General features: G+C 37.7%; 1 protein-coding gene across 1 annotated transcript in view; it reads left to right on the top strand.

The window, feature by feature from the left end:
* The window catches only part of Tmprss11a (transmembrane serine protease 11A), a 45,105-nt gene that overhangs the window by 27,465 nt on the left and 4,452 nt on the right, over positions 1–13,188 (top strand). The window contains exons 6-7 of the mRNA XM_052735820.1: positions 5,269–5,440; positions 7,774–8,033. Of these exons, the coding sequence (XP_052591780.1) occupies positions 5,269–5,440; positions 7,774–8,033 (432 nt within the window). The remainder of the gene's footprint in view (positions 1–5,268; positions 5,441–7,773; positions 8,034–13,188) is intronic.

Raw genomic sequence — 13,188 nt, 5'->3', positions numbered from 1 at the left:
TTTCGTCTTTTTCCACCTTGCTTTTGGAGACAAGATCTCTTACTAAATTTGGAGTACAGTGATTTGCCGAGATTGACTTGGCAGTGAGTTGGAGGGATCCTCCTGTGTATACTTCCCCAGGACTAAGATTACAGGAACCCACTACTACCACATCCAGGTTTTTACCTGACTGCTAGCGCTCTGAACCCGAACTTGGGTTTTCAGGTGTGAGTGACTTCCTGATTCCTGATTCTTCTCCTCACTTGCTGTGAAGACATTTTTTTTTTTAATCTAGGTAAAAACAAGCTGATTACTGATGGGAAATAAAAGGTCAGTTTTCTCTAAGAGTGTTGCTTCTGGCAAATTGGTCTCATTCTTGTAGAAGGCCACACATCCAGGAATCTATGGGCGACAAAAATGGATGACAGGTGAAGGAAGGGAATACAAGGCTACAAGGTTGGGTGGGTAGGAAAAGGGTCATAGATAAGGGAAAGAGGTGGGGAGGAGTCAATATGATCAAAGCACATTGTACAAAATTCTCAAAAAAATATTTTCCCAGAAAACACTTCATTTGGGAGCTATCAAAAAATGAGAAAGTGACAGTCTTAGTTATATCTAGAAATAACCTTTTAGCTCAAGATTCTTCCATATTTTATCAAGAGTCTGTGTTTTATTTTGATAAAGAACTGTGCCATTTGAGTCCTTCAGTGGATTCAATGTTGTGGAATCAAAGCTGAAATCAACTTCTTCCTATTCCTAAGGCTTTCACTGTTGTAAACCAGTTCTCTGCCTCTGTCAGGGAAGTGTGCCCCACGTCCCATCACAGTGGTTGTCGTCTGCAAAACACAAGTACTACTAGATTTTTCTTACCTCCAAAGTGTGTTGGGGATGGTCTCTTTGAATTAAGTAAAAATATTTTATGCCTATACTTGGAATGAAAAATACTTTATAAAAATTGGAATTTTTCAAGTAGAAATTAACAGACAACCTCTGACATAATAGTCTCCTTAAAAATACATATTCTTAGAATTCCAATTACAGTGGCAGGTATGGAAGTGCATACTTGTGATCCCAACATTCAAGAGGCCGAGGCAGGAGAATTGCTATAACTTTAAAACCAGACCAGTCTATATAGTGAGTTTCAGGCAAGTCAGAGTCATGGGACAACATTCTTTCAAAATCAAAAGCAAAGCCAGAGGAGAAAAATACTATTTCCAACTATGATACTTTAGTGCTCACCCTGGAGTCTTTCTAGAGATGGATAATTTGCATTTTCCTAATACTGCATTGATGAAGGTCTAATAGAAGAATTCTACTGTGTGACTGTGAGCCTAGGTACCTTGTTTCCTACTAAAAAACACCAACAGCTCAATGATAAGTTGTCAGAGTAAGGAAAAAAATTATTCAAAAATTTAACCAAACCAAGAAAACAGAGGCTCTGTCATAGTCACTTGTCACATTACTTTGTCCATGACAAAACATAGCAGCAGACAGGCAGGCACGACACTGAAGCAGTAGCTGAGAGCTCACAACCGTGAGGCAGGGAGAGAGATAACTGGGAATGGTACATGCCTTTTGGAAGCTCAAAGCCTGCCCCCAATGACACACCTCTTCTACAAAAGCCACACCTCCCCATCCTTCCCAGACAGTTCCATTAACTGGGGACCTGGCACTCAAATACACGAGTCTATGGAGTGCCATTCTTATTCAAACTACCACAGGCCGTCTTAAAACAACATCATCTTATTTATTTATTTTTTTGTAGGTGCAAGCACCCAACTAATCTAGGGAGTTGTACAGAAGGTGGGCCGCAGAGGGTTTACAAACTCAGGATAATCTGCTCTTCTGGTACGCCAACGGCCTATACACTGCATCACAGGGTAGTCCGTGTTCTGTAAACTTAAAGACAAGTTACTGAGGAGGACTTTTGGAATTACTGTCGGTTTTGTGCCTTTTCTAGAGAATAACTGCTTCTCCAGTTATCAGTACGCAAAGAGCCTCCTTTCACTGGAGAAAAGGGTAGACAGCACATGGCCACCTTTCCCCAGAATTCCAAGGGAGATAAAGACAAGCAACTTCAGAGGACGGGAGAGGAAGCATTGCACAGTGAAGTCTTTAATCCTTGAGTGACAGCAGTCAGATAAGTCCTGTTACGGTAGCAGAGCTAGGGAGGATCAGCTGAAAGAAAGAGGAACATGAAGGTTCACTTAGGCCTTCCATTCGTGACACCATTTCAACGTATCGCTACGGGCGAATTAAATTCCTTCTTCTTTATGTTTTGTTTGGGTTTCAGCTGAACTTATAAACGACATGAAATAGAAAACTGAGTTGCTTCTGTAGCCTAAGCACTTAAGCAACTGCGTCTTCACTGCGTCTGGCGGATGGCTTCAAGGATGATTCTCAACTCATTCTTTCTAAGGCTCCTGCTTCGCAGAGGTCGTTGTCACCAGCTACTCGCATGGGACTTATAAGGAGTTGGCAGAATGACACATTCTTATTTTCCTCAAAGGGAAACAGGATGCAGAGACTAATTCTGAGACACATGGCCCTGTAATTTATTACTCTCTTGTTTAGTGAGCCACTCTAACTAAAAAAAAAAAAAAAAAAAAATCACAGTTTAATGCAACTTTCCACCATCATATTTCCCACCTTCCTGAACTACAGTGTATAAGCAAAAATTGTACGTATTTATTATATACAACATGCTATTTCATATAGGCATAAGAATTTGTTTCCTTTTTCAGATTTCTAACTGTTGGATAGTGGCACAATTTAACCTTAAAGTTGAACTTTCACAATATTCAGCTTATATTATATAATGGTGCACTATAGTCTTATTTTTCATTTTTACTTGTCTTTTGAGAAAGGGTCCATCTAGGGATTTTCCTGTCTTTGCCTCCAGAGTGTTGGGATTACAGGCATGCACTACTGTGTCCAACTTATAATTTTTTTTTTAAGACACAGCATTTAATTAGTTAGGAACATGTCTGAGAAGTACTTTAAACACAATTTATTTTGGAATTTTTCAAAGTCTTTTCATCCTAAACTCTTTGAGAAAAACAGGCTTATCTGAAATCTTAAGTAAACAAAAGAAACAAAAGTAGACATGTTTTGGTTGAGACAGAGTGTTATGCCTAGGGGGCCTATCTACTTATTGCCTCTTCTCATCCTAAAGTGAAATCCAAGAGGATTTACCCGGGACTCTTTGAAAACCACAATTCTGCATTAGTGGAAACTATTTGTAGAATTTATTCATCCACTATTTTTGTCTGACACAATGAGTAAGAAATTATCCAACTAATTAAATACCTTTTATATCAAATGTATATGAGAGAGCCAGTGTCCTGTGTGATCACCTATCTAGAATCCATCCATGGTCAGTGGCCTCTGGTAGCTCCTGATTATTGCAATGAATCTGGAGAACATCAAGTCATCACTCTTCTTCTATTTGGCTTTGAACAATGTGTTCATCATCAGGGAAAATAACTTTCCAAATGTATAAGTCTAGTTAGATTATATAAACAAGTTCCATTTCCATGTCAGCAATCATATCTTCAGATATTAGCTCATAATTTCTCATCTACGCTCACATTTTCATCTGAAAGAATAACAGTTGGGCAACAGAGGGATATGTATTTTTCTAATTCTAAGACTAAGAAAGTTTTTTAAAAAGCATATTTCTGGTTTTTAAATGAGTGGGCTTACTTTTCTATTTTTTTAAAAATGTTTGAGACCTTCTTCTTGCTGAAATTAAAATGATATAAGGATATACAAGGGGAAGAAATGAATTCATTATCTGAGACTGACTACTGAAAATATACTAGCATTATCTTCATACCTGGCAGTGACTTTATCAGTTCATTTCAACTCAGTGTGGCATGAATTTTGAAAGATTTTAGAGATGTGGTGAAGGATTTGAGCAGCGATCCATGCTCTTGCTTCTGTGTGTTGCAATCACCTGCACTATTTTTACTTATTTATTCATTTATCTCTTTTCATTATTTTACAGTTTTATTAGTTACCATTATTCATTTACCTTTTAACACCTATTAATACAGTGTCAAAAAGTGTGCCAAGAGCTGGTCATACCACTGTGGCTGAGACATGATCTTCTTCAAAACATAATTCCAAAGTAAAAGAAATTAATTGAAAATTATTAATATAGTGGGACAAATGGTTTAAGAAAATATACAACTCTTTAAGAGTCTATCAGAGTTAGCTCACCTGGTCTTGTTGCATGAAGAAATAATCCCTGAAATGATAGAGAAGAGAGGCCATGAATCATAAGAAGACTAGGAACGTGAAGGCATCATTTCCTACAAATGAAAAATGTCTTCTTGGCTATAATATAGACTTGGGACCTGAGTGTGTGGGAAAGAGATGTGATTAATAGTCATCGGTGGCCAGAATCACTGGCAAGATGTTTACTCTATTTGGAGGGCAACCACGGGCTCACACATTTCTGGAAGGCCATTCGATGTCCAGTGAAGAAAACAGATTGTAGAAGGGCAAGACTGGAACAAGGAAACGATGCGGGAGACGCTCTAGACCTTCAGATGACGAAAATGGCTGTTCAAATGAGAGTAATGGCAGCATGCTAGAGATTTCCAAAGCAGCCATGTTTGGAGGACAATCAACATAAGTAAATGAGTTCTCTTTTCTTATAATTATTTGTTGGAGCAAGACTCAACCTACTACATTTTCTTTGTCTGCACAGCAACCCCACGTACCAAAGCAGCCTCTGATGCCATGGGGTGCGTGTTTATTCTTGTCCATGGTGGATGTGATGTTTATATGGAAACATGGAAACCTCCATCCTAAAGAATGAATGACTAGTTGTGATGCATTAATCCTTGCACACTTTAGTATGTAGTCACTCTAGAAAGGTAGACATCAAACGTGTCTCCACCAAACAGACCACTGTTTATCTGGCTAAAGGGAGTTGTCCTTCTGATGAGGACTCCATGGTAACAACACAACACTGTTGGATTACCTACAACTGCAAAAACAATAACCTTGGTGGGGGCTCCTAGAATAACTAGATAACTGGCGAATGTGAGTCCATGGGGCTGATGCTGTCAACCTTTTATAGTTTAGTAAACAATATATATTCACATATACAATGATTGGACTAAGCAATGTGTCAGTACAAAAGGAAAAAAACAAAAAAATGAATAGTGATCAGGTTTAAAAAGTGACAAATCAGATGTCTGCGTTGCAGTATTCTATAGGATCCTCTGCGTCAACAACCAGGCAGACGTTTCTTGTAAATGGTTTCTTCTTTTTCAGATTGTGGCAAACGAGCTATCCCATTAATTGCCAACAGAATAGTATCTGGAAACCCTGCAGCTAGGGGTGCCTGGCCTTGGCAAGTTTCTCTTCAGCGCAGCAACATCCATCAGTGTGGGGGCACCTTGATTGGTAACATGTGGGTTGTCACTGCAGCACACTGTTTTAGAACGTAAGTCCCCATTTTGCTGAAAACCGTGAGTATTTCCATATGCTGAGTACTAGTTGAGGTCTCAAATATGAAGTAAAAAAAAAAAGAAAAATCTTTCTGATCCTTTTCTACAATAATGTCCTACTTACATAAGTTTGCATACTTAAAGTTGGGTTGGAATAAAGAAGTGCTGAACAATATTCCAGTATTCATGAATTAAGTCTTTAAAGTTTTTTTTTTTTTTTTTTTTTTTTTTTTTTTTTTTTTTTGGTTTTTCGAGACAGGGTTTCTCTGTGTAGCTTTGCGCCTTTCCTGGAACTCACTTGGTAGCCCAGGCTGGCCTCCAACTCACAGAGATCCACCTGGCTCTGCCTCCCGAGAGCTGGGATTAAAGGCGTGCGCCACCACCGCCCGGCTAGTCTTTAAAGTTTTAACTGAAGAAATTACAAGAAGGCAGAAGTTACTGTAACACAACACATGTACTAATAAATCCAGCTCTTTGTTAAATAATACTCCTCATTTAACATTAGCGCCTGTTTCCATCAAGCCCTTGGTCAGTCTCGTGGTGGTGCTGATAAACTGAAGCTGAAATCTTCAAGGAGGCAGGAAGTGGGTAACTGTTGCTCTCAGGTCAAATTTATAGTGCTGTCATCGAATCAGTCACCAAAGTTTGACTATGATTCACCTTAAATCTTTAAAAATCAGGATATATAACATGTGAGACCTGAGCTGGTCAGATCTTACCTGGGAGAGTAAATTCTGAACTAGGTGACACAGTTAAACTGAACTTGACAAAATGGAATATTCTTAGAGAGTCTCAGATGGCATGGGGCAGGCAGTAAACTGTTTGCCTTGCCACTCAATGGGCAGGCCACCGAGCAGCAGCACCCACATCCCTGGGGAATTTGTCAGAAATGAAAATGGTTCAGCTCTATCCCAGAGCTTCAGACTCAGGTGCTGAGTCTGAATGAAAGCCCCTAATCATTTGTGTGCACATTCGTATTTGAGAAACATTGGCCTACATGATGAAATCTTATTCCAAGAAATCTCTAATGCAGATAATAGGGCTGTATTAACTGATCTGAAGTCCTGTCATGTCTTTGGGAAAGACGTAGGGAGTCAAGAAAGAACTTGTCAGCAGGCAAAGCTGCTGAAAGAAGAAGGGGATGCCAAGATGAACAAAGGGATTCTAAAGTGGTGGAGCATGCCTCCTTCTGCAGGAGGGCTCACACTGAGGCAATGAAGAGTTGACAGAGCTTTTGTGTCAACAACTAGCATAATTATTAAGCTCTGTGGTGCTACAGGCACTTGATTAGATGCTTGAGATTTCTTTCTATAATTCTCACAACCCTCTCTCCATATAAACCCTGATGGGGAAGCCCTTTCCCTGAGAGGTAAATACAGAAGTACTCAAAAGTACAGATTTATAAAAAGAACAAACAAACAAATGAAAACCAAACCAAACAAACAAAAATCCCAAATAGCATGTTTCATATTATTTCAATCTAATATTGAGTTAACACAGAATGTGGAAGACTAGTGTCTGAAAGGGATGTTCTAGCGTCAAAAGACATACATATGTAAATAAGGCTGCATAACTCCCAGTTTTAAAACTTCAAAAGAATCCCAGTATCCCTTAAATAAAGCATAAGCACTTTCTCTCTCCCAGTAAGACACTAGTACCCACCTAACTCTTCAGCATCATCTTCCACTATTCTTCCTCTGGTGTCTTAAACTGAATCCCACCTGGCCCAAGGCCCTCAGATGCTTCCCTGGAAATCTCTCTTCCTTATTGTCTCATAGCTGACAAGGCTCCATCAACCTAAATGTATTATACTAAAATAACAATAACAAAAAGGAGCCTTCTGTAACCCCACACCACTAGTACATTATGCATTATCCTATTTTATTTTATTAATAATCTTTAGAATTTGTGTTATTTATCAACATTTTAATTTATTTTTATACTTTTCTGTCCTCAAACATAAAACTTGTGTGAACTGAAAATTTATGTCTTGTGTGCTTCTTTATTCCTAGCACTTCAATAACATTAGGCATACACATGATTAATAAGTATTTGCTGAGGGAATAAGTGAATAATATTGTATATGCCTTACACTTCTGAAACTCAATAATTAATTACACCTCCAATATGCTATTTGTACGTATTTTATACTTAAATCATGGGCAAGAGGCTTTTAAATGAAACTATAATTGCAACCAAGTATTATCAAGAGTAATATTTTCTCTTGAATTAACCTATTTAGTTAATTCAACTAGCATATAGTTAACTAATCTAAATAATGTAGTTAGTGGAAACTGTACAGCTCATGTATGCTGCTAATCTTTTCCAGTAATGCAAACCCACGTCAATGGACTCTTAGCTTTGGAACAACAATAAACCCTCCCTTAATGAAAAGAGATGTCCGAAGAATTATTATGCACAAGAGGTATCGGCCCCCAGCAAGAGACCATGATATTGCTCTTGTGCAATTTTCTCCAAAAGTCACCTATTCAGATGAAGTACGCCGAATTTGTTTGCCAGAAGCCTCTGCATCATTTCCCCCAAATTCAACTTTCTTCATCACAGGATTTGGAGCACTTTACTATACTGGTGAGTACTATTGGTGAGTACCTCCGAACAGCCAACAGACAGCTTAGCCCTTTCGCAGAGTAATTTCATCACCTGTATTATGTTGCCAGCCCTTTCCCCAAACTCGTTTTAGTTAGTTAGGGCTCTTGTTCTATAAGTGACAGAAATCCAACACAAAACAAAAACAAAACAAATTTGGCCCTTGAAGTTCAGGTGTCCTGTGTGAGAAATCTTGTAATAAGTGTTTTTCGTTGGGACCATGGGCTCCCCGATAATGACATGGAGGCTTACTAATTATAAAGCGTGGCCAATAGCTTAGGCTTGTTTCTAACTGGCTCTTGTAACTTAACCTATATTTTTTAATATAGTTTCTAGCTAGTTCTTGTAACTTAACTTGTAAATTAACCTATATTTTTTAATCTACATTCTTCCATGTGCTCATTACTTCATCTCCATTTTGGGTATCCTCCTTCCTCTACATATGGATAGTAACTCCACCTTTCTTTTTCTCCCAAGACCTGGCTGTCCCCAGAAGTCCCACCTAAACTCTTTTTCTGCCTAGCTATTGGTCATTAAGCTTTTCATTAAACCAATTAGAAGGAGTTTTGGCAAAGATGCATCTTCACAGTGTACAAAAAGATTATTCCACATTTCCCCTTTTTGTCTGAACAAAAAGAAAGGCTTTAACTCTAACACAGTAAAACTATATACAGTAAGAACAATTAACAAGTAAGAAATACATTTACAATGTTTAGTCCATTTTCATTTGGCAAATTTAGAGAAACTATTCCATTATCTATCCTATCTTAGTGAGTTCAAAGTTTTATACTTAGACCAGTTTCTATCATAACATGTATTACCATCCTAAAAGTATCTTTTTAGACCTTAAAACATCTTTTTAGATAAACAAGCAAAAGCTTTTTCGTTTCTCAACCTTATGAACTTTACATCTCTTATGAAAACTTCTTTACTGAATTTGGTAACAAGGAAAACTATAAAACTATAACTATCTAGTCTTCAATTCCCATCAGTGACCCAAAAAAGGATGAAATATTACTTGAGTAAAGAGGAAATGCAGAGAAAACAACTTCCAAAGCTATAGAAATGATAGAGGCATCTGTCTGCCTGGACAGTCACTCCAAGGTTCATTGTCAGTGTTGGGACATTCATCTTTGTCCTACAGGCCTAGAATACCTGACAGACTTTTCTATGAAGTAAGAATTTTGAAGGACTGTCTGTCATACTTTCCCTTGGAAAAGTTTGACAGTTGCCTTCTTTTGTGTCCTGCTTGTCCAATTTGGACAGCATATTGTTAGCACTGAAGCAAGATCAGTCTCTTGCCCAAATGGCTAGCTTCTGCCACATTGAAAGCAAACTCCATATGGAGGTTCTTCAATGCCTATCATCCTTTGTTGAAGTAAACTGGTGTTGCCAGAGGCTGATGTGTCTCACTGTCATGAAAAGCCTTGTTATTTAAACATTTTAAATGTCATATTCTGTAGGTCTTTGAAGTGTTTGGAGATAACCTATCTATTTAGAAATATATCTTCAAATGACCTTGAAAACATACCTAACACAACAATAAGTTTGATTGCTATAGGTGACTATTAACCTGTATTTCTTTATTATCCTAAATAGTTTCTAAGGACTAAAACTTTACATTACTTTTTAAAATGAGCTACATAGGTACACCTTATATAAGAAACAGAAACATACAATACAACAAAAATATCCTGAAATTTGTATCAATATACAAAAATCCATATCAATGTAAAATATTTGAGACTAGTGCTTTTCAAAAGTAGACTCAACAATTCAATCTTTTACCCCATTATTTCTATACTATATCCCTCCCTTTTCTCTTCAGAAAGAGATCCCTGAATCTAATCTCCTTTGTTCAGTTTTTTTTTCTTGACAGGACCAATAACAATTTGTAACTAACCCCCATAAACAATAGCAAACATTCATAACCCACCGAATGACCAGAAATCACCTACCACATCTCTTGGGAATGTGGGTGTTGTGTTCTCTAGACTGTTTCCTGTTGTCTGGGGGTTCTGGCATCTTTGGGGAACCTTGAGAAAATTAGGATAATGGTCAAGTCCTGGCTAGAATAGTTTGTGAGGCTGGACCATCTCAGTCAGCAGATTTGAAGCTGTTCTGGATGCAGATCTCTGAGGAAATTGCAACAGAGGCACTCTGAGAGGCTGGATCACCTGGGTCACCTATTTTCATTGTTATCTGATCCCTTTGCTCTGAAAACACATAAACATTCAAAGGTCATGTACATATCTGCATTAACACAATTGTGGATTGTGAATTGTACATAAGCCAGCCAAAGATGATTTTTTTGTTTTATGTTTGGGCAAGTAGAACATATGTCCCTTGTTTTATAGTTTTTCTAGGTTTATTCCTTTATGTCTGTAGCCAAGATACTCAGGAGTTCTCTCCTGGTCAAATCTGATCCCTATTAACCTGGAAGGAATCCACAGCTTTTCATTTCCTATGGAAACAAAAGCACAACCTCTCCTCCACGGCAACACATTTTCCATTCTGAACTTCCATTCTGAAGCCAAGACATCTCTAAAGTATATAGGCTGGTTTAATTCTGTAGTCCCTTTCACAATCCAATGTCTCTCAGCAGCCATTGTTCTCTCTTTTTCAGCATTCAAAAAATTTTAAATTAACAAAGTAGCATACAAATTCCAAAGTCCTTGTGTTATAATATTTCCCATCCTTATGTGACTTATTGTTTTTTTAATTACTTTACTTCTCTCTTTAAAGACTTTATTATTTTTAAGCTTGTTTTTATGACTGTGTATATCCTTTTTTTCCCCTTAAACCTACGTACATTGTTAAACACACTGTTACCTGTTTAGAGGGTTTTTTTTCCATCTGAACCTGCATTACTGCCTATCTGTAACTTTTTGTTTTTTTGTCTGTATGAGCAAAACCTTAAACCACCACATAGCTTCGCTCATGGCACACTGGCAGCTCAAGCCCATAGGCAGTGTGTCTCTGTTCCATGGCCCACATGAGAGACTGCAGGACTAGGAAGACATGTTTGGCTCTGTTTTTATGTGTTTGGAATTTTTTTTTAAGCGTTCTCAGGTCTTATGTGGGAATACATGCCCCACACTGGGCATCATTTGTAGTAAGTGTTTTTCTTTGGGACTGCTGGCTCCCCAGTAATGATATGGAGACTTATTATTAACTATGAAAGCTTGGCCAATAGCTTAGACTTGTTTCTAACTAGGTCTTATAACTTAAATTAACTCATATTTTCTAATCTACATTATTCCACATGCTCATTACCTCATCTTCATTTTGTCCATCCTCCTTTTCTCCACACTGAGCTGACGACTCCACTTTTTCTCCTGAGACCTCTCTGTCCTCAGAAGTCTTGCCTAACCTCTTTTCCTGCCTAGCTATTGACCATTCAACTCTTCATTAAGCCAATCAGAAGGTGCTTTGGCAAAGACACATCTTCACAGTGTACAAAAAGATTATTCCACAACAATATCTCTCTTAGATGTAGATAGTGTACAGAGTTTAAATGATGTTGCTGAATCCTGGACCTCTAAATCTTTGTGCCTCTAAGTCCTGTTTTCCCCAGGTTAGCGCCTGGGCAGTTAATTTTACTTTAGTATTAAAGAAACCAGTTTAATGATGGTTAAGAACAAAACCAGTATGGAGATAAATTTTCAAAACATGCTTACCCTCTCTAAGTTGATTCAACTTTATTATTAACTTTTAATGACTGCTGCTGAATGTTTTCAGTCTTTCTCAGGCATATATAACAATCTCTAGAAGGTTTGACTATTGACTTGAGGAAATGCAAAATGGGCTTTTGAAAATGGCAACATCTGCCGGGTGGTGGTGGTGGCGGCGGCGGCGGCGCACGCCTTTAATTCCAGCACTCAGGAGGCAGAGCCAGGCACAAAGCTACACAGAGAAACCCTGTCTCGAAAAAAAAAAAAAGAAAGAAAAAATAAAATGGCAACATCCATTCGAAGCAGCCTGTACTCTAGATACACAAAAAAATGTCCAGGAATAAACCTCTAATCTCATGTTCCACCAAGGAACTGGGAAAGCACACAAGCATCACTAGGAACAGGCTTTGTAAACCCTAGACTTACCTCAGATGTTCATTCTGCTCAGTTCCATCTTAGACATGCTGAACATGCATTACTTTCTCCATGGTCATATAACTGACTGCAGAAGATATTACCTATCGTTTCTTAGTTCCAGCAGGGTAGCAACCACAATATCACGCTATGGTTGCACTGTATCTGATGGGCTCTCTCTGCGATATAATTCTAGAAGGCACACCATGAATTCCCCTTGATGCAAGAAAAATCCAGTTCTGGCAACAGTTTGAGGTTGGAACAGATACATACCTGACAGAATATATTGTGAATAGCAATAAGATTAGACATTTATAAAACACTGTCTTTAACACAGTAGGCCACACATTAACCACAAGGGCCCGTGGCTTATTCTCCAAGGAAGTCCATATCCATTTATGCAAAACAAGCATTAGTGAATATGAAATAACTGAGACTGTACACTGTATGTTCTATGACCATATGAACTCAAACTGGAAAACAACAGGAAAATGTCTATGTGCTTAGAAATTCAGGAACATGCTCCTAGATAAAGGAATCTTGGGGCAAATCTCTTAAAAGTATCTGGAACTGAATTAAACCTGAATACTGTACAGAGTATATCTGTGCTTACGTCAGAAAAGAAGCTCTCTATAAACTTAGTGCCAAACTAAGATGAGAGAAACAAATCTTAAACAAGCAGAAGGAAGGAATAATAAAGACAAAAAAAGTAGATAAAATGGATAAATATGAATGAAGTTCTTTGATATAAAACAATAGTCTTTAAAAAGCCAGTAGGTGTTCCTAAAGTAGTTGGGATATAGTTAGGGATTTGGGGGTATAAATTTTGGAGCTAAGCTTTTCATAATTTTATTACATTTTACCAAGTAGTTTTTTATTAAAAACAATGAACTTATCTACCACCTAGAAATGATCAGTTTTCATATTCACTAGCCCTTGCCAGAACTAGTTAACATTTTTAAAATTGATAATACAGTATGTATACATGAATACATATGTATACATAGACACATACATATATTATTAATTTAATTTTTGTTGGGTCAGAA

The sequence above is a fragment of the Peromyscus californicus genome, unplaced genomic scaffold (genome assembly GCF_007827085.1).
Source record: "Peromyscus californicus insignis strain IS unplaced genomic scaffold, ASM782708v3 Scaffold_13__1_contigs__length_99412109, whole genome shotgun sequence".
Lineage (NCBI taxonomy): Eukaryota > Metazoa > Chordata > Mammalia > Rodentia > Cricetidae > Peromyscus > Peromyscus californicus.
The sequence above is the reverse complement of the archived record's forward strand: the minus strand, read 5'-3'. Positions and strand labels throughout refer to the sequence as shown.